The sequence below is a fragment of the Tinamus guttatus genome, unplaced genomic scaffold, assembly GCF_059628265.1.
Source record: "Tinamus guttatus ecotype Peru unplaced genomic scaffold, ASM5962826v1 Tinamus_guttatus_pri_ptg000038l, whole genome shotgun sequence".
Classification (NCBI taxonomy): Eukaryota; Metazoa; Chordata; class Aves; order Tinamiformes; family Tinamidae; genus Tinamus; species Tinamus guttatus.
Genome location: NW_028288572.1, coordinates 760,421 through 782,041, shown reverse-complemented (window position 1 = coordinate 782,041; position 21,621 = coordinate 760,421). Strand labels below are relative to the sequence as shown.

Here is a 21,621-nt window from a genome sequence, read left to right as displayed (position 1 = left end):
GACAAACTGTATTATTTTAGCTTACTTCAGCTATGATGCATTTTATAATGTTGATTTCTCCTCTTTATTGGCACAAAGAATACCTGAATATAGATGTTCCTTATCTACAATTAAGGCTTGTCTGAAAGGATTAAAACTTCTGGGAAGAACTACAAGGAATAACAGCATCAGCAGAGTCTTGTGTAGGGTATAAACAAAAGCACTGGATTTTCCTGTCCCAAGGAGCCTGCAATTTAAATACAAAAGGCATCCGCTCAATAGACAAACTGTAATTAGTGGGGTAGTGAAGACAATACATGGGTAACAGGCAGCTAATACATGCAATCAGCTGGTCTTTTGTGATGGTTAACTGGTTTGCTCATAGGAAAAAAAAAGTAAAAATAAAACATAAATGATAAGCCTTCCTATAAGCCAAAAATCTAGTTGGCAATTTAGAGTAGAAGGTTAAAATTAACATTACAGCCTCGTCACTCCTCTTGCACAAAGGTTACTTGCCGGAAGAGTCGTGCAGAGGAAGGAGGATGATGGAAAAGGGAGTCTGTAATTGCTGGGTCACGGCTTTGAATCTGGCCCAGAACATTAATCCTACAAAAAAGAAGTGCAAGTAGGGGCCTAGGTTTCAGCTGACACAGGTTGGAAGCTTTTTCTGAGGTGTCTCTGCTACACTGTCAATAGGTCTTCAACCTACACATTACTTAAAAAGATGGAAAATATTTGTCGTACCTGAATTATGTTTTTTTTAATTTCTCTCCTGCTGCAAATCAGCCTACACCATTTTTATTACTCCCGACACTGCTGAATACATAACTGCTGATTATTAATGACTTTAGTACCATTTAATTAAACAACAACTTTTCTGTCTTTTTTTTCCTTCCTTCCCTCCAGGTTTCAATTTCCAAAGCTCCTTACCCATGATGGAATGGAAACAGATAAAGAACTGGACTACTTGTGTTGCAGTAACTGTGCCTCCCTGGTGGAAATAAAAGGCATAGGATTGAAGAATTTGTATTCCAGTTGCTGGAGTGCCAACTTGGGCCCGACCCAGTAACAGATGCATTAATTTTAAACGCAGATATGACAGAATTTGGAAATACTTTATCCAGCAGCAAAAATACATTCTATCATTCCACACAAACATACTCGGTTATCTTGGACAAATTTATCAGTAAAGTATCAGGAGCCAGATCATTTAGCATAGCTTAACAGTGAATTTACACTGGCAAATTTGGACCAAACAGGTATTGCTCCTGAGTCTAAAACCATTTAAAAATAACTCAATTAGAGTCAATGCTGAAGTACATAAGGTTTGAAACCAGTTCCCCAGGTTTCCACTCTCTAATATCTCACATGAATCACATGTTTTTTTAAGTTTAAGACATACTGAGTCCATTAAAGAAACCATAATAATACATTAGGACCAAAAATGATTCCATCATCCACATTCATACAAAAATTACCTACACTTCTAAGTTCTGCAAATCAGATTTTAAAGCTGGCAATCATTTGCGATTTAGTCCACTCTACATTTGAGCTGCATACAAGCACATTTACGCTTAACAGAATAAGCAAAATATGAAATTTTATATACATATATATAAAGAGAGAGAGGCAGACAGAGAGAGAGACAGAGAGAGAGAGAATTTTAAATGGGTGTCTTTCCCATTTTACTATTGGGAATAAATAGAAAGGCTAAATCTAACCCTCGACCTGTCCCAGGCTGCTCGGTAGAAGGAGTTTCTGCCTTCTGTTCCCAGCTGGCCACGCAATCCTGGTGAATTCTGCACCGAGTTTCCTTTCTGTAAAATCCAAGCCTCACTACACGGCTGGTTTCAGTCGTGTTTTCAGCGTGTGAAGTACCTTTTGTCCAGGAACCCAGGAGCTTTTTCCTTTCCACAGTTTCAGGGAAAAATAGGTGCACAGTTTCCAAGCAAATGCTTGGAAGCTTATCTCCATGCACTGCTCTGGAAACCTCAAGGTCAGGATTTATGAAATAAAATTATTTTTACCTTATTTATAGAAATTGATATTATTTCAGCATTTCAAATGGGCAAAATCAAGAAGAGTGAGGTTCTGTAACATGTCTGGGGCCATATACTGAATTAAGAGACTGCCCTCGGGACTAGACTTCCCTTCCCAAATGGAACGAGAGTTCTCTGCATCAGTTTCCTGTTCAATTTTTCAGCATCAAATTCACAGAAAGCACTTTTGTGATGTGCATCTCTTAAACGGTTTTTGTTCTAAGGTGTATTAGTTGTTCCTGAAATTTAGTTCAAACTTTTAATTTTAGCACATTTTGGACAAAAATAGAAAATATGTAGCAGGTTTGTTAAAGCTACAGGTAAAAATGAGCTAGACTTGCTCTGAGAAGCTACAAGCAAGGAGGCTATTAACATCTTTATAAGTTGACAGTGTACTATACATTGCATTTTCCCAAGTGTTTAAGAGTTAAAACTAAGAAAGTATTCTGTTAATATTTAAGTATTTCACATTTTCTCTGAAAGGGATAAAGAAACAAAGAGAAGGACATGTAAACAAAAGAGAAGGACAATCACAAGGGCTAAGAAGAAAAGATAAAAAGTGTTTATGTAGAAGGAGAGAGGTTATGAAAGAAGCAGGGTTGTCATCAAGGACAGAAGTAAAACCCACAACCACCTGACCAGAGGTGAGACTAGAGAGTACATTAGTGCAAGAGCAACAGGAGGAAGATGCCAGCAAGTTGGGTACCAGCCTTCTGGTCAGGATCAGTTCTTCCATGAAGGCCACACATTGCAGGTAAATCAGGCTCTGTTCCCATTTAGATTAAGGAATTAATATGTGTGTTCAGTATTTCCAATTATGATCCTAGACATAAGCAGTTCTGCAGCAAACTGGCTGCGTTTGCTATACCTGGATCAAAACTAGATAAAACCTCAATCATCAAATTGCCTTGGATGGGAAAAAAGGGGGTGGGGGGGCAGAATGGGAATTTATGAAAGTGAGCCTAAATGTGACACACCTGAAGCCATCTCAAGCTAAACTCCACACAAAACAGTCTCCCCAGTGAGGTTCACACCAGCAGCCCTTTGCAAACTCGCACTGCTCATACTTCATAACCCTGGCCCACTCAGAGCAATTAACAAAACTATGAGAAGTCACCTCTCCAAAGAGCAGGTTGCAGCATTTATCTTCAGGCACACAGAGGAAATGAGGCTTCAAATGCATTTCCCATATAACCACCTTAGCTTTATTTCTCATTTTAAAGCATTTTCTGTGCTTTGACTAAGACTAATACACTGAGAAGCTGCCTCCAAATTATCTCGTATGCCCCGCGAAAGGAGGGCAGGAAATTTTGAGAAAACTACCTATCATGGAGTTGGGCAGCTCCCCTCAGACTTTACTAAAAAAAAAAATGACAGATAAAAGCTCTTGACTCCTATCCTAGCCAAGAAGAAAGTAAATTTGCAGGCAAAATACCCACTTGTTTATTGATGACACACTGTCACTACACCTCATTTTTACCATGGACTTCAAAATTCAAAACATCAAGGGTAGAGGCTTATTTAGTAAGCAGTTACTCAGCTACAGACCATACAGAATTATATAGGTTGGAGATTACCTGCTCCAACCCTCAATTAAAGTAGGGCCAGGTTGTATCTTCTGAAGTCTCATTACATCAGGACTTAATTTGATCAAAGAACTTTTTTATTCATCATAGTTTTTGATCTCCAATGATCTTAAAGGCTCCCTATTGAGTTTTCCTAAATATTAGTTGATGAGCTGAAAAATAATTCAGACTAGAGCAAACACTGGACTTTACTGCTTTATGCTCGCTCAGAACCAGAGATCATTTAGGGGAAATCAAGAGTTGTACATTACATATATCAGAGTAAGAGCTAGATGACGGTGGCACTGTCAGCAATGTCAAGTACACAAGGTGGTTCCCCACAGACAACTGCAATCTAGTTTATAACACACTGCCACTGAATTTTGGGAGACCTGGGCTCTATTCCCAACCTTATCACATAAGCAGGTTTCTACATTGCCCTGGTTTTCGCTCTCCTATTACATTTTATTTCTGTTGTCTACTCCATCTGTAACCAATTTCTACAAGGCAAGGCACTTTTTTGCTGTTACTGTAGGTGCTTTGCCCTGTACCCACAGCAAAAGGTTGTAACGGCCCCGGGAACTACCGTAACACAAATAAATAATGGGAATGACCTGTTTTGCAAAGTGCTTCTCATCTAAACAGAAAGACAACAGAAAATTCAATCTGAAATTAGACCACAGAGGCGTAGAACTAATTATTTTATAGGTTTTGTGCACTAGCATGTTCTAACAACACTTGCTGCTTAATGAGTCATCTATGGGTACAGACATGTGTTTTAAAACACATGTCTGGAGCAAGTGAAGATGTGAGGGCCCCCAGAGGGGAGCAAAGCAGAACATGTGAGTGCTCCTCAGCTACTCCAGCACTCAACCAGCAGGCTTAACCTAAGCAGTTTAAGCTAATTTGGCACTCTCGTTGCAAATGATTAGGGAAGAGATACACATGCCATTCTGCCAGTCAAATGCTGGGGGAGTTTCTTCCAGCTCGTGGAGAGTGAGAATCAGCTTACAGGAGGCTTTGACAGGATTAACGAGCTGATACAACAGCTCCATGCTGCCAAGAGAGCTGTTTCCTCTCCCAGACTCTTTGGTGCCTTCACTTTACCCCTAGCATCAGTATGGAGCTCATCTCCACGCCTTCTTGGGCGACTGATCCAACTCACCAAACCAGTATAAAACTATGTGAGCAGGGAGAAAGAGAGAGAAGAAAGAAGGGATACAGGAAGGGCAGCGACTCTTTGGATGGCAACAAGTTCATAATTCTGTTCAGCCTGTCTTGTCAAACCATCCCAAGTCAGAAGAAAAATACATTTACATCAAAAATATACAGTCAGTTGCTGAAAAGGCTCTACAAATATTACATTAAAATCTCCAAGTAGAATAAAAAAAAAAAAAAAAAAAAAAACACTTACTTTATCTCTCCCGATAGGAAGCGGCATAGCTGTATAAAGATTTTTTCTTCCATCAAACACTGGTTTGCGATCTCCAAAGATCTGTGTTTTAAAGTGCTGAACCATATGCTCCACGATTTCTCTGGAAATACAAAAAGACTGTTAAATCAATGGTTTGGTTTTGTGGTAGCAAATGAATACTAACACTAGCATTTATGAGAACAGGCTTAACTCCCTCTCCAAAATATCAGATGGAAAGTGAAAGATTTGTCCACTGTTGGGCATTAGAGGCAAGATTTGACTGACCCGATTTAACCCAACCTTTTCACAGACTGAACTGGTTTCTTGAAGCAGCTGTTTTCAGTCTTTTCAGACTGAAATTTTTCTTCACTTTTTCCATGATACACCTGAACTGGAATGTGAAGAATGGACCAAAAGATGAGAGGACTGATAACCTTTTAAATAAGGACTATCAAACGTTCTCCACCATGTTTCACCAGCACAATATTCCCTCTCCTGATGACAGTGATACACAAACTTTTCTGCAGCACATTCCCAAGGATTACTTTTAAGCCTAATCTTTTCCCATAGCTAGAACACCAGAGTTCACTAGAGCCCATGCATACTAAAAATGCCTTTTAATTTAAGGTTATGGAATCAGGCTCTGCTTTAGCATGATGGAACCATTCACCAAGTTCCTGTGAAGCTGCAATGTTTATTTACAACCTGTCCCTGCAAAGCAGTTCGCTAGCAAGTTAGTGGCTGCTGAAATCACAACATCCTCTGTTACCAAAGGTCTTGGGTTCATATATCCCAGACATCCTTCAGGCTATGTGTAGCATATGGCTGTAAAATTTGATATACATCTTCCAGGCAACGAGTTGCAGACCACTGATACATAAGCAGTCTGCAACTCACTGCCTAGAAAATCCTACAGACATGGCTTGGGGCAAAAGGGTGTTAGAAATTTAAATAGACAAGGAAAATAAAACCCACTGCAAGCGATTTCTTCAGTACTGTTCTCAACTAGCTTGCACACAGGCTGGGCAACCATACCCTATACCGCTTTACTTGAAAACTTAACTGACAGAGCATTTAGTGAGATGTTACAGCGATGTTTGCAGCTGCAAAATTTGGCAGAGGAAGCTCCAAGGTGAATGACACACTGTAAGGAATGAAAGTTGTTTTAGTTAACAATTTCTTTGCTATGTCCCAAGGCTTTAGGACAAAAGGGGTTCAACTGAAAGGAACTCATCTGACCACTGCAAGAGTAAAAATAAAACTTGGTCCAGTAATTTCTGCTTCAGATCTGGAACATCTCACTGAACCACGAGTAATTTGAAGGGTGAAAGGAAGGAGATTTTTTGACCTTATGTTAGATATTTTGAGCAATAGAATCCAGTACCTTACTAGGGAAGTCATTCCCTGATTGTAAACTCTCTAGTATAAATCTGAGCACTATTTTAATTATGATTTTCAAGCTTCAAGACACACTTAGCAATAGTGTAGAACTTAATGGAAAGTAAATCATTTTCTCTCTTTGAAGTTGAATGGAAGAGTATTTACCCTCTGACATCAGCCCTTTGGGACTACTTTTCAGGTGGGAACTCCAGACTACTGGCTGCCAGCACAGCACATTTTGATCCTTTTAGGAGTTTTCACTATCATGAATTGAGCTGAAAACATCCATGGTGTCAAATCAAACATTATTCCGGTCCTTGCTGTGTCTGCGCAGTCATAGGCTACAGTGTAATAAATCTTAGCATAAAACTGAAGAATGAAACTGGGGCAGATGAAAGAGAAAAATAAAAGAAGAATGAAAATACAATTGTGCTCTACCCCTTGTGGGTGCTACTGTAAATACACATATGAATTAAATAACCAAATGACTAGAAAAGAATTAAACTGGCTCCAAAAATTATTATGCAATCTCAGATTGTAAGTGCATTCTGCCAAATCCTACATGCATGTGTGTGTATGCGCACACATAAATACGTGCATATGCATACATATGTATTTATGTGGGACTCAAATGTCCTGGCTAGCAAACTCCTAGGCACATGTTACCCTATGAATGTACAAGTAAGAATAAACACTCGGTGAAGAAATAAAACTTCATTAAGTGAATCCAATTTGTATTCTCCCCACGCTGCACTGAGAAACACTCACTGTACTACTCTGGAAAGCATTCACAACACCCTCATTTACTGCAAAAGGAACTTAAACCATGTAGATTTACACTTGCTCCTGTTAGCACAAGCAGATCAGGTCAAAAACTGTCAGCAAAAAGCAGCTTGTTACTGAATATAATCTGCCTTTTTGGTCAGAAAAGCTGTTTTATGATTTAATAGCTATGCTCTCTACCTTTGTCTTCAACTAATTTTAAAATGGCTTAAAAACTTAATTTATAATAGAGAAAAAAATCAGCACAACAAACTGTAATATATAATTATCAGCTTTATGGTATCATTCATAGACATTCAGTATAACAGTGGATAATGTACTCTAGTTTATTAGTTCATGTTTGGAAAGCGTCAGCTTTTGGGGGCTTTTTGGACTCCACAGTTTACACAGGGCTGCATAGTGTGCCCACTGCAATCTTTTTTCAAAAACAGGAAGTTTTAGCTCTTGGATATACAGACAGCCCATTCCAATCCTCTATAGTCAAGAGGCAGGTAGGTCTGATGAAGCCACTTGTGGTTTCTAGTTAGTGCCAAGGCTTGTTCTTCATTTCACTTTTGGCAGCATCTCTCTTTTCAAGTCAATAAGGTTGCCACACTGTGACTAATAGGGCACACATGCAAAACACAGGACCTAATTGCTTGTTTCTTTTGCCAGCTGATCCGTGTTTTCACCTTGCTATCTGTCTCAGGAGCATAGCTTTCCCTTATATAGAAAGGAGGATAATTTCTTACCTAATTTAGTTCCTTCCAGATCTCCTCCCAGCACTATGAGCACATGGGTTTACCTCCCCTTGTCAGTAAGGGAAGACAGCAAAACAAGCTGATCCCACACCTGCGTGGCTTATCAGCCCACTTATACTTCAATATTTAAATATGACTTTTAATGGTGCTTGGTTATCAGGTTGCATGTACTGAGCTAACTCCACTAGATTAATACAGTTTATACCAATATCCCCAGTAGCTTTGGTGAGCAGCTTTTTAAGATATGAAGAAGTTTATAGAAAATAAAGGACCATCAGCACAAAAGTCCTGGCTTGGTAGATAAAGATTTGGAGGAACAGAAGTATAATTATGCCTGCTGATAGATAGGAAGAGATGGAAAATATCAACAAAAACAATAATTAAAGATGGATTCCACAAAATTGTCAAGGAAAACTGGCATGGGGGTCCAGCATCTTCCAATGAAAACATGAACAGAAATAAACTGAGGAAAAGCAACTCATGCTGTTACCTGTTAACTCTTCTAGGGCATTTTTCTGGCTTTATATCCAATTCATAATGGTAGATATCTATTTTAGGAATGTCCATTTCAAAGAAGTTGGCCTGCAGTTTGATTGTTCTCCCAGAAGTCCCAAAATCTGGTCGGGGGGGTGGTTTGAAGGCATATCCCTGTATCGGTGGTGGCAGCGGTGGAGGTGGGGCAAGCACTGGGAAAAAAGGAAAAGAACATGTTAGCAATGCTATTTTACTATAATGTTTATAAAAAATATTGTGTACTTCCATGTTGGTTGATTAGTTACTATACCTCCTAGCACTTACTACTAAACAAAACCTTAAAAACAGTTGCATTTCTGTACTTCCAGATAAGTAAATGTGATGGGAAATGTAGAGGCTGAGCAGGCGCTCAGGAAGAATCTCGCCAAAGCCAACCCCCCTTACCAGGTTAAATTGAGCAAACAGCTATAAAATGGAGTTTCTACAACTTAAAAACACTTCTGGGATCACATTTGAATAAGTTGCATGCACATAATTGTAAAGCGAACACGGGAATCAGTCCTGCCTGCTATTTCCTTTAGCTAGAAGGCACACACAATTCATGGTTTTCTATTGCTGTACTTCACTGAGCTCAATTGGTAGTTGGCTGATATAGATAATACAGTGTGAAGTAGAAAGGTAAGAGCTGCTTGTGATTGTTTTAGTCTGGGAGAATCCATTAAAAACCCACTGCAATGTTCATTAACATAACCACCACCACTCTTCCAACCTCACTATCACCTATGTGGAAGTTGTCCCAAACCTCATGGGCTCTAACCTTCAGAAACACATCCTTCCGCTTTTCAACATTTTTTTTTTTCATGGCAAGGTTAGAGGCACTGTTTTTCGCATGAAGTATTTCCTGCTTTCCATCTTCTCTTAGTTTCCTCCTCCTTCTCACTGTCCCAGGAACTTGTCAAGTTCTTGCATTCCCCCATCCTTCCTCTTTTACTCCTACCTGGTGATCAGTCAGGAGGTGCCATGTCCATCCCACATGTTTATGAGTGATCATCTTCCCCTATACTGGAAGGTAGCTTAACTCCTGGCTATATGATCGTGCAGATAATATTATAGTATATAAGAACCAATACAATAAATTGTATCACTTCAACATGATTCAGCTACTCCTTTCCATATGGTAGTCAGGTTCTCCTTCCTGCTCCTCTGCGTCATGACAAGATTTCATCTACTTATTCCTTACGTTTGTGGAAAGGTCATTAACGAAATAATTAACAGGAGCACTTCCAAACTTAATAGCAACTTTCCTTGCTCAACACCTACTCATTGGCAGTTTTCCTCACTTGCTTTTCCCAACTCTAACCTGACTTTGGGGAACGATTTCCCAGTTATTAGATAGCTTATCAAAATTCAGATAGTTTGGTTTGATACTAGGAATGTGATACGGTTTTCTGCATAGTCTTTTTAGTAAGATAAACAATTCCTGGGTTGTAAATTCTTGGCTAGTGTTCAGGAAGCTCGTCCCAGGTCTTGTCTTCCAACTATATTCCCACCTATACAACAAGAATTTCTTCCTCCCTTTCATACAAGGGGCATTGAACATCACACACCAACTCAACAGATTTGTTAAAAATGCTTCCTGCTAAAGACTTGCACTTTCATTACCCAAAACTTCAGGATTCTGCAATAAAACACTAGTCTGTCTCCCTACTTTTAGGTACGCCTATTCCTTCAGTTTTGCTTTTGGTGCAAATGCAGCCATGCTCATTAAAATATTACTTTTTTCATACATCTGTCCTGCCTTTGCCATGTCATCACCGTTAGGGAGGAATTCAGCATTTTCTTCATTTCCACACAACACTACAGAATCTTCTGTCTCAAATCCACTCCACACCGCAAGAAACCCATCTCCCCTTTCGCTCTGATGCACCTGAAGGAAGTTAAAATACTTTCCTGACTAATTCCACTCAGCCTTTGGTCACTTGCTTTTATCTCCGTGCTTCTTGATGCCCGAGACAGATTTCTGCACCGATCTGTCTTTTTTTTTCCCCCTAATCCTCATAGTATCTCTGCCTATTTCAAGGTTTTTCTTAGGGTGATTACCTCAGGCTCTGCAACCCCTCTCTCCCCTCACTTGGCATTACTAATTTCAAAAGTATCTATCTGGATCTTTAATTGGAAGGAGCCAGCTGTTATGGCTATGATAACTAACGGATTTATTTATAGCCTTTATTCTACAGCTGGAAAGTACCACAGAGGCTATTCCCGGGAATATTTATACTTGCAGCATTGCAAAGGTTTCTATTATCCAGATCAGGCCCTGGGAATGTGCAGCGAACGTTCAGCTCTGCTCTAACCATCTCAATTACCGTCTTTTTCCAAAGAAACATTGACACTCACCAAATGTTTCATCCATTCTCCTGCTTATTTCTTTGCAGCCCATCACTGCATTAATACCCTCATTTCTATGTCCTTCCTTATGTAACAAAACATTCCCAGGAACCGCTATTACCTGCTGAATTTTCTTATCCATACTGAGCATTCCCCCTCTCTTTGTGGTCCATTCCTAGGCCTGCCAACATTTCTACTGTCACATCCTAATTTCCCTGCTCACTCTTTTTTTCTTACAACTAGTTTCTGATAACTCAATAAATAAATAAATAAACATATAGGATTGCTTAGTACTTCACAGAGGTGCAAGGAAAATACAAGTGTTCCAAGATCATAACCAATCACAAAAGCATAAATATATTTATGTATGTAAATGATGCTCAAAAACAGGGCAATTCCGTGGGAGCTTCAGGGACAGGAGTGAGTGCACACATTCGGTTGTGAAAATAAAACCAAAAAACGAGAGCAGCAAAGCTGTGATCACACTGTTTTGTAACACCCACATAAGCTGGAGAGGAACACAATCATGGTGCTCAGAAAGTAAAACAACTGCCACTGCGTATTTGGATTCGAAACACTTTTTAAAATGATAGTGTTTTTATAAGCCAATAAAAATGGAAGCTATTCCTGGCTCAGCTCACCAGACAGAAACTTATTTAGGGCAGGGTGGTGTTCGAATGAGATAAGTGCTGTTTATTGAACAGCAGCACTGACCTGATAAGAAGCTAACCTATATTTTTTGCCACATAAAACTCCTAAGCATGCGTTAGGGAGCAAGGGATGCAAATTTAACTTTAGACCACAACTATTGATCCAAGTTGAGTTTTTTGGACTATTGTCTCAAATTAAGAATTGAAAATAAAATTTTCTCATGTTACAAGTATTGCAGCAAGTACTTATGGCATTTACAAAGTCACAAAATCCCTGCATCAGCCACATCAGGGCACTCAAAGGGTCCCTCTCCGAACAGTTACCAGTTTGGCAGACAGGTCTATAGAGCCTCATTGCTCCTTTCTACTGAAGCACAAACTTCAGCCTTAACCAATAAAATGAGGTTGCTGCGTCCTAACTGAGTCAGGAAACTAGTCCACTGACACAACTCCTTGTTGTAACACTCTGGAGCAACCCCCCACACTCCTCCACCATGTAACAGGAGCTACAGAGAGGTGAGAAGACTTTCCTAGAATAAATATTCCTACTTAAGAGGGGTTTTGTGGTGTGAATGAGATGCCTATTACCAAGAATGCAGCTGAATACTCATGTCCAAAGTTGCCCTCAGGCAGTTTTCCTCATGCACTTCTGCATTATTTGACCATTCCTTGGAGAGCACGGATTGTGCACGGAGCTCTACATGCATACCTGGGTTTTACTTTCACTGTGCTGTCAAAGAAGGAATAAATTAGGGGAAAGATGAAAGACTGGTAAACTAGAGCATCGGTGGGATATGTAGCTGAAGCGCCTCACTTCGTGCTCCCTGATGATATGAATAATAAGAAAGTTTCAGCTTTGATATAATGATTGAGGTGACAAAGAAAACACCAAGTTCTTATTTTAAGGCTTGAAGTAAATTAAGCTGGATGCTGAACAATGAGGTGCCAGCACTTTGCCTTAAGGCTATTTTTATTATGAAAAACAGACTTCCTATTACAATTCACACAATTCAGGCTGAGCAAATGTTCAGAGTGATCAATCTTGAGAATGGCAACTTCTACAACAGGGAAGAAATCTGAAAGCAGAGAAATAACAGTTTCACAGCACTCTGAAATGAAAGCAAACCACAAGCAATACTTTCTGTACCGCTTTTTTCTGGCAGCAAATATCCCCCGACACAGCCAGGTCACCACAGCGCCAAGAGGGAGCTTTGCAAAGTTTGGACAGCCCCATGAACGTGACACACTCCACGTGCCCCTTTCTCCTCCATCCTAACACTGTGGATCAAAACTAGAGAGAAGAGCGTGACTCGAGAAACTCCTGGCCCAGAAACTCCTGCCCTGTAAAGGTTGCCAGCGAGCCCTGTTTTCAAATGTGCGCCGCCCAGTGCATTCTCCTATGCTGGAACCCGTGCAATTGTGTAACTGCAAATTTTCAGGGCAATTTGACTTTATAGCCCTTTCCCAGACTGAGAACATGAATTCTTTTTGTCTTTATTTTTTTAAAAAAGCTTAATAACAAGTTTGCTTGGTAATCTGGAAACCCTGACGGTCAACACCAATCTTGGGCTTTAAAGGTTTGGGGCCCTGAATTACACAATTTTAATGTGTAGTTAAAGGCTTAATGAGTTCTTAAATAAGAAAGGGTCCAACTAGTTGCATCTAAAGGCTTGTTGACACAGGAAATTGCCGGAGTATAATTATACTAGTGCAATTATATCAGTAAGTTTCCTCATGTAGCAAGTCCCAACACATATTTAATAATCAGGTGGTGCTTTCACAACTCGAAGACTATTTCAGCACTGGGTTAACATGACCTATGTTTTTCTGATAGGAAGTATCTCTAACCCCATTTTTCTAAAAATAGGATCTCTAAATGAAACTACGGTTAAGGAAGTCTTTGGAAGCTCCACTTTCCGTTGAAGTTCCCCGTATTGGACAATAGGGCAGAACTTCTGCATCCCCAGGATGGGGGACATCCCCAGGATGAGGGATTATTAAGACACTGCCGCATTTTGATTCAATATACCCTTAATTTAATATACCCCATGCAGTACTCAATTTGATGAGTGCCTTGCTTGATGATCCCAACTGTCTGCAGACAGCACAGCAATACAATCTCCTTAATATATTGCTTTTTTTATAGGGTGTCAGTATACCTGCATGGGGACCTAGCTGCCTTTTAGGTGAGTCATTGATACCATTGATACCAAGGCACTGAGCCTTGGGAAAAGCTTCTAAGCTCAACCTCAACTAGTAGTTTTGTCTCCAGAACTGCAGGAAAAAGTGACAGACAAATCTGTTCATCATGATCAAGCTAGAAATAATCAAGCAAAACAAGGGGCAGGACTGTATCTGCTTGAAGGGACTCTCCAGAATTGGAGGGTATCACGGTAAGAGAATAACATAGGTCAGATGGGACCTCAGGGTGCAATTAGATTAAGCTCCTCAGATCTTATCCAGCCAAGTTTTGACTCTCCACAAACAGAGAGCTCCCACAACCTCGCCTGTAACCCGTTCCAGTATCTGACCACCCTCCTGGCAAAATAAAAACTTTTCTCACCCCAAAGGCAGATGAGACTATAGCCCAGATCACTAAACAAGCAGGTCCTGCCAGAAGCGCAGAACACAGGCTGGCAAATTCCTGCCCAATATTCCCTTAAAACATAGGGTTTCAAAGACATCTGCAAAGATGGAGGTGCCCTAACAGACAAGGGCTCTATTACAGGGTGTTTCAGCATAAAACTGAAGTAAAACACGATGTTGCCACAGCGAGAGACCAAAGGGAAAGAAGGTTTCCAACAATGGTCTCTGAACTACAAAAGATAAAGACGACCCAGCAGCAATGTGGAAGACAACATATATAAATACTTGATAGCATCTGCTCAGAGTTTACATACACTCAGAATAGGAAGTTAAGGCTGTTCTTTTTTAAATTAATAGCTAAAAAGGCTTTGAGACATCATTTTGTTACAGTTGTTAGTTTAGAGAGAAGTTTAACTTTGACATTGGCTTTCTGTTGAGAACCGTTACAGAAAGATAGGGAGAGGACCTGCCGTGTTTTGCAAGAGATAAACAAAACTCAAAGCTGCAGCTAATCGTCCCTTGATATTACAAGGGTAAAGGAATCTATATGCAACCTGTGTATCTTCCTCTGCTGCTCACTATTAAGCATGCTTTGGAGTATAGAAACTATGCCATATCTTGACTGAGGCGTTTTTCACATCAGCTGTTGGGTCGGATGATGTACAACAAGGTAATGGACTTATCCATTAACCCTAAGAATTGAACGAACTCAGCCCTAGAAAAGGGAGCAGAAAAAGGGATGATGTGGTCAGAACTTCATTTGAAGGTAACGTCTGTCCCAGTGTTAGTTAACACTGAACAATTAACAATTTCCCGCGCGCTGGGAAGATTATTAACTACTGAAGGTTCTTTAGTGAGGTAGTTGTCACAAGATTTTTTTCACCTGATAAGCATCCAACAAGATTGGAAATAAAGGTGTGTTCTCCGTGTCTTTTCTAGTCACATATCTTCTTGTGACTGCTGAATCATTGCTCACACTCCTGGAATGACCCCTAAATTGCTATCCACAGTTAGACTGCTCAGGGATCTGCTGTTCTTGCTCCTCAACATATTCGGATCATCCTGCTTCCCCATGAAATACCTGCTTGTCCCAGGCATCCTTACGTCTACAACTGCACTGCAAATCCAAGCCCCCTAAGCAACTTAACTCTCCTCACACTTCTCACTCGGTCCGGAAGAAATCTCTTTTCCTGTTCTGGTCACTTACAAACTATGCCCAGACCTGGCCAAGGATTGATGAAGGCTGTGATGTCCTGTCACGTTCTTGATGGAGTTTCTCCCTCTAAAAGCCATTCTGGTCTCTCAAGAAGTAGCTTCCAGGCTTTGCAACCCCAAACAACGTATACACCTAGTTGGCTTAGGTATACACAGCTAGTGGCAGGGAAAAACAAGAAAAAAGGAGCTGTCTTTACATTCGGCCACATTTTAAGGCCACTACATGAGTTTCCGCAGAACTTCAGGTTTCTTGTTGCACCAGACCGCCCCCAATTTCTTAGTGTTGCAATATGAAGTTAAATATTTCGATATGGAGTATTGGATAAGCAATGTTGGTCTCAAGCCTTTAACACTGTTATGTTCAGCAGACGTGCTCTAGATACAATTTTTATGGTGTAGCCATCACTCAGTAACTCCGAAAGAATTTACAGAAAGTGAATTCTCAAAACAGGCTCAATTTGGTTATTTTGCTTGGGATAAATACCGGGTTACAGATCTTTTCCTGCTCTACTTATCCTCATCACTTCCCCCCATCCCATGGTCTTATGGACGATGTCAACCAAAAAAGCCACCAAGTGCCAGTCTTATTGCTTTTCCCCCTCCCACCTTCTTCTTGCAACCTAAATCTTCAATTATCATGCAAAATTGTAATTATTAGCAAGATGGTTCTCATCTGCTTGTAACAATCAGTAACTTAAAATTAGGACTGAGTGACACAAGAACCCATCAAAACATAGGAGGAAAGTGCAAGGACTCTCTATTGTTATTTTTAATAAACTTATTTATAGTTAAGATAGACTTTAATATTAATATTTTTCATTACTACTAATTGATTTCTTTTCATTTAATAATAGCATTACTAGTGAGGATAGATTTAAACTGTAAGTAAACATGACTGAAATCCTTCTGAAGGGATGCAGAGAAACGCTTTTAATTACAAACTGCAATATTGAATTAAGGCATCATTTGAAATAGTGAGCCTTATCAAAACAATACCCTGGATGCCCACGGCTCTCCCACAAGCAAGAAACCCAGCTTACAATTCAGCGTGAATTCAAACAACAGAATAACTCAGTCTTGACGCAAACCTCTACTAAAGCAAGGGCAAGAAACAAGAGAACATTCTTAGTGCTGCTTAATACATTTGACTTTAACAAGTTGTTCATTTTTCCTTACCTTAGGAAATGAGGTTGAATTTATTCCAGGTGACTTTTCTAATGATTTAAAGTTAGAAATGAAGCTGTATTTTCTATATTTATAAAGAACAATGTCTCTGTTCAACTGAATCTCCGTTATTCGCCATCCCAGAAGACTGATGTCATGAGGATATACATCTTGTAAGAGAAAACACCCACTAGCTTCCACGCCTTTTTCCAGGTTGCTTCTCCCCAGTAAAAGAGAAGTACAGAAACTCTGTTCTCTTCATCTCACCTTATCCTTCCCTTACCTCCAGTTTTCAGAGGAGTTGCATTTTGGGATCTTCCCCAAACGTCCTTGCCAATAGTACGAATTGATCTCCAAATTAGATACTAGATGAAGTGACCCGAGTAAAGTCACCCTTCTCAGTACAACACGGCACTCCCCAACCAACTGCTCTTCCTCACCCTCCTCCTCTCGGATCCCTTATGGTTATATCCTTTGTCTCCCCTCCTGCCTTTTGCAGCACTAGCGGCTGCAGCCAAGTCCAACACGCTGCAGTAACTCAGGATTTGCTCCTGCTGCTGTCATTTCTTCCCAGCGCGCAGGAAATTGGTGCCACAGAGGCCCCAGATCTGTATTCCCTGCGGTATTCACATTGTATAACACTTAATGAAACACAGAAATGATTTCCTCCCCATTTTTTGGGGAAACAAGCTGGGATGGCCATATTCTGTGCTGTACCTTTGCAAGTACATTCATATTCCCCACAGACATTGCCTAGCCTCTTTGAGGGGGGGGTGTAAAAACCTAAAAATATGAAGTTGTTACCGTGCCTAAAACCTTCTCAATTTACAAAATTAAACCGTTAAGCTACTAACTCCAAAGCAGCCACACTTTCCTTGAAAAATAAATCTTTGTCCAGTTCTTATCTGAATTAATCTAAAAGCATGAACACACTGGAGGCTTAATTTCAGAACAGAAAATGCACAATTAAGAGCCAAGACTATGACTTATCACTTTAGATAATGAAAGCAGCTGTAGCAGCATCTTTAACATGCAACAGATCCAACAGTATCTAATGCGGTTTCAAGAGATAGGGCTGTGGTTTTCAGAGTCACTGTAAAGAAGGGGTAAAGTGCAGGTTTATAATAGCGGAATAATTGAGATGATAGAACAAGAGTGTAGGCTGTGGGAACAAGTCTCCTATGAGAGTTTCTTTCCTATTACATCTTTTCCCCTCCACCTGCTTCTTGTAACCGGTCAAAGTCGCCATGTTGGCTGATGCAAGTTCGGATTCAGAGGTGGCACTGGGGTGACACAGCGTGACACAGGCTGGGCGGGCAGAGCAGATAGCAACGTTTTTTTACTGTGGGAAGATCCAAATGCATACAGGAATTTTCTGTGAAAACAACTCTCTTCCCACAACAACACTGTCAAAACCTACTACCTAAGTCCTGTTAATTTCAATTTTTAGGTTGCAGATTTCTCCTGAATGACTAGTACCTAACAATAATAATAATAAAAAAGAAAAGCCTACTGTTAAGCTTGTTACAGAGAGGCCCATACCTCCACCGGATGTTTACATCAAAAGGTTAGTGTATTTAAAAGAATACTCCTGTATTCTTTCTGTACCCACATCTCTCACTCCTAAATGTTCCCTCATTAAACACAGAGGTTTCCCTAAAGAGAAAGGCACCTGGTTCACCGAGACATTCATTCTTCAGTATTGCCATTTCCAGCTGAATTTGAGCACTTTCTCAATGCTATTTTTGTTTTGTCTGTGGTTTTGAGGTTGGGGTTTTTTTCATCTCGTACTAAGGTTTTCAACAGAAACATTTAAGTCGGAAGAGTTGAAGTTGAGGAGAAAGTACTGTTGTTTGAGAAACCTGACATTTGACAGCAAGTTTGCAAGGAAAGAAAAACAAAAACAAAACAGCACACAAATGAAGAAAATCTGGCTCTCCAGAAGTCCTCAGATTTGTTTTCCACAGGAAGCAAATGAAATTTCAGAAATGATGGACAAGTACAAGGTGGTGAGAGAGGACAAGCAACAGAGGAATAGCTAACAGCAAGCAGAAAGGAAACGTCCACAGAAATCCCAGTTATGCCAAAAGGACAACGGAATAAGTTAATTATCAAAGAATGAACAAAGCCAAGAACACAGCAATATTTAGACAGAAATTATCCTCTTCATGTATAGAAGCCTGTCTTTAACAGTGAACACTAAACAAGTTTCAGAAGGTACAAAACAAGGCCCCAGTAATAATTATGTATTAAAGCCTTCCTCATCTACATGGCAAGTTTATCTTCAAACAGTTTTCAGTTTGCTCTAGTTAAGCCAGTGAAGCCTCCTGTCTCTGAAGTATTTATTTTAAATAAGCCAATTTTAGAAATCACAATTGACACATTCACACACTTCCTACTACTAACTTTTAAGTCACATCTCACTATTTTCTCAAATCAAGAAGCTGCAACAAATTGCACTGCTAAAACGAAGAATACAAAAAATTGCTACTAAGATGAGAGGTTCTCAAGATCTGTGACACTAACAGCTACCCACGGTCACTTTGCTGCCTCACAAGTCAGTTCAGCCTCTGGCCAGAAACTTTTTTTTTTCCTAGACTAGGCCCCGAATTATCACAATGATTCTCTATATACAAGTCTGCACCGTAAAACCAATGGTTTCAAAAGCTTAAGCTCCCTGAGACAACATGCTGAGAAATGTAGTTTATTCCTCAAAAGTGTGAGGACTTTGTTTTAATATATGTAGGACTCTTGTTTCAACCACGTCCCAATAGAGGTAGGAAATGATGTAAGACATACAATTCACGTACTGTTTAAGTACAGAGACTTCAGATTATACATTCCTTATGAAATTACGTGTTACATTATCCAATTCTTCACACAGAGGAAGAGTTGACATGCTGCCTACTTTCCATGTTCTGATTACAAAATAAGACGCAGCATGAAATGGCACCAGGTTGCTGCCAGCAGAACTGTTAGGAAACACACCTGGAATTGCAGAACTGTGCATTTTCTCCATATCCCTGAAAAGTTGAAGCATTTAACACTTCTCTTAGAGAGAAACCTTTACAGCTGAAGAGCTATCAACGGCGCATTTTAACTCTGGAACCAAGGACCTAACTGCTTCACTTTTGGCTATAATAAATTCACATATAGACAGAACCAACACTGAAAGACAAGTTTTGCTTTCACGCACCTGTTCAGTCTGCCCTGAATTCCCAGAACTTATATTATCATGAGTGCTCCTGCAAAGGAGCAGAGCAGGTAAAGCTAACTGGGGAGCAGGATGAAGGCGAGGAATGGAGGGGTTTGGTTTAAGTTCAGGCTGAAGAGTGCACTATGGAGCCTCACTCACCAATGCAGCATGACTTTCTGCAGCAGTGCTAAATCAGGACAGTTTAAGATGTATGTGAAACTACAGGCTTACACAGAGACAGCTTCTACATCTCCTTTTGGCAGCATGGAGCTTATTTTTCAGGTGTCTGTTTAATAAAAACTGAAAGAAGATGGAGTAAAGCGTGCAAAAAAAGACAAAAGTAGCACTGTTGAGCCACGCTGACAAAAACAGAGAGAAAAACGCAAATGGCAACAGGGGAGAATGAACTATTCTCACAATAGCTGTGATTAAAATCAGTTTCACAACCTTAATACAACATAAATTTGGCAGCACTGTGGACAGCTCAATGAGACCTGAACTCAGAAGACACGAGTGCGCAAAAACATCAGAGCAAAAACATCAAAGCAAGCTTTGGACTGACTTAATTACAACATTATCAAGACTACTTATCTAAATCAAAAGCTTCCTGCTTGACTATGCCCAATTTTCAAAAGTCATATAACTTTAAAAAAATGTCTGGTCACTAGGGATAATACAGCTCCATAGATGTAGCAGAGCTGTAAACAAAGATATTTAAATGATAAATGTCAAATGTTTCCTTACTACAGAAAAGAAAAGATTAAAGAAACATATGAAATAATGGTCACACTTTTTTACTTAAGCGCTAGTTGTAGTCCACCAGAAGAGCAGTAAGAGCAAAGTAAGTTCAAATACAGAATTAAAAAGAATTATGCTAATCTATGATACCCCACCAAACATACTGAAAGACACTATTAAAGCACTTTCCTGAGTACATTAAAAATTATGAACAAAAATACAGATATCAACTCAGTTTAAGAATTAGAAAAGAGCCCACTGTGAACAGTGCTAGTAACTCCTCCTTTGAAACATCACATAGAAATCGCTACCAAAGAAAACAGTGCACTACTAAATTACAGCTCTGGAGTAGGGCATGAGATACATTACACTGCTCCAGTCTTGCTGGGACTGAAGCTATTCAGGTGTGTCTTTTATACATTCCCGTTTTTCTAAAGTTTTGTGCTAGCACATACTTTAAATTCAGCTTGGGATATTAAAATAAATCGGACAGTTTAAAAAAAAAAAAAAAGTTCTAGGTTGGAAAGTGAGAAAGTTGCCCAGTTGATAGTTAAGATCACTTTCCATGTCAGTAGGCTGCTTTTCATGTACATCAGAAATGCTCTATGATATTTATACCATGCACAGACCGAATCCTTACTCGCAATCGTTACAGGTAAAACTACATAAGATTTTTCCCAACAGCTACTGCTTTCTAGTTCACAACTTAGGAAAATTAGATACTTAAGGCTTCTCTTATTTGTCACTTAAGCCAGAGACACTATCTTAAAGTTGAATAATATCTTCCAGGATTTGAGCGTTAGAAATTCCGTCACTAAAAATAAGCCCAAGTATGCTGTTAAAACTCAAAATGAGGAATAAAACTCCCAACAAAATTTTGACAAGTCCTACAAGTTTTGAAAAGCTATTGAGAACACATGCTCAGCTCATACAAGCAAGGCTTTCACTATGCATGTAAAGCTTCTAGCTAATGGGAACTGCATATGTTTACAAAGTCAGCTTAGCAGTTAGAAGTTTCCTGCCTCCATCAGTTCAATACATGCAATTTCTGGACAACCAGAAGTCCCTGGAAGTGCTCAATTTGCTGAATAGCAGAAACTTTCCTCTTATGCTCTTTAAAGAAGACAGAAGGATAGAATAGCATATATTAGTCTAAGTCACCAGTTTTCTCCTGCAAAGCATATGCACTTAGCTGCCTTTCCCACCCTGTTGTGAAAGAGGGGAAAACCAACAGTGCTAACAGTGCAGAAAAGTATGAAAATGGCATTTCTCTCCAAGTCAGAAAGCTGTTGATGCTCCTCATCACCTAT

General features: G+C 39.7%; 1 protein-coding gene across 1 annotated transcript in view; it reads right to left on the bottom strand.

Annotated features, from left to right (window-relative positions):
- Window positions 1-21,621, bottom strand: part of AGO2 (argonaute RISC catalytic component 2) — a 44,655-nt gene that overhangs the window by 18,854 nt on the left and 4,180 nt on the right. Inside the window, exons 2-3 of the mRNA XM_088534905.1 lie at window positions 8,391-8,586; window positions 4,998-5,118 (exon numbers count right to left, since the gene is read on the bottom strand). Of these exons, the coding sequence (XP_088391031.1) occupies window positions 4,998-5,118; window positions 8,391-8,586 (317 nt within the window). The remainder of the gene's footprint in view (window positions 1-4,997; window positions 5,119-8,390; window positions 8,587-21,621) is intronic.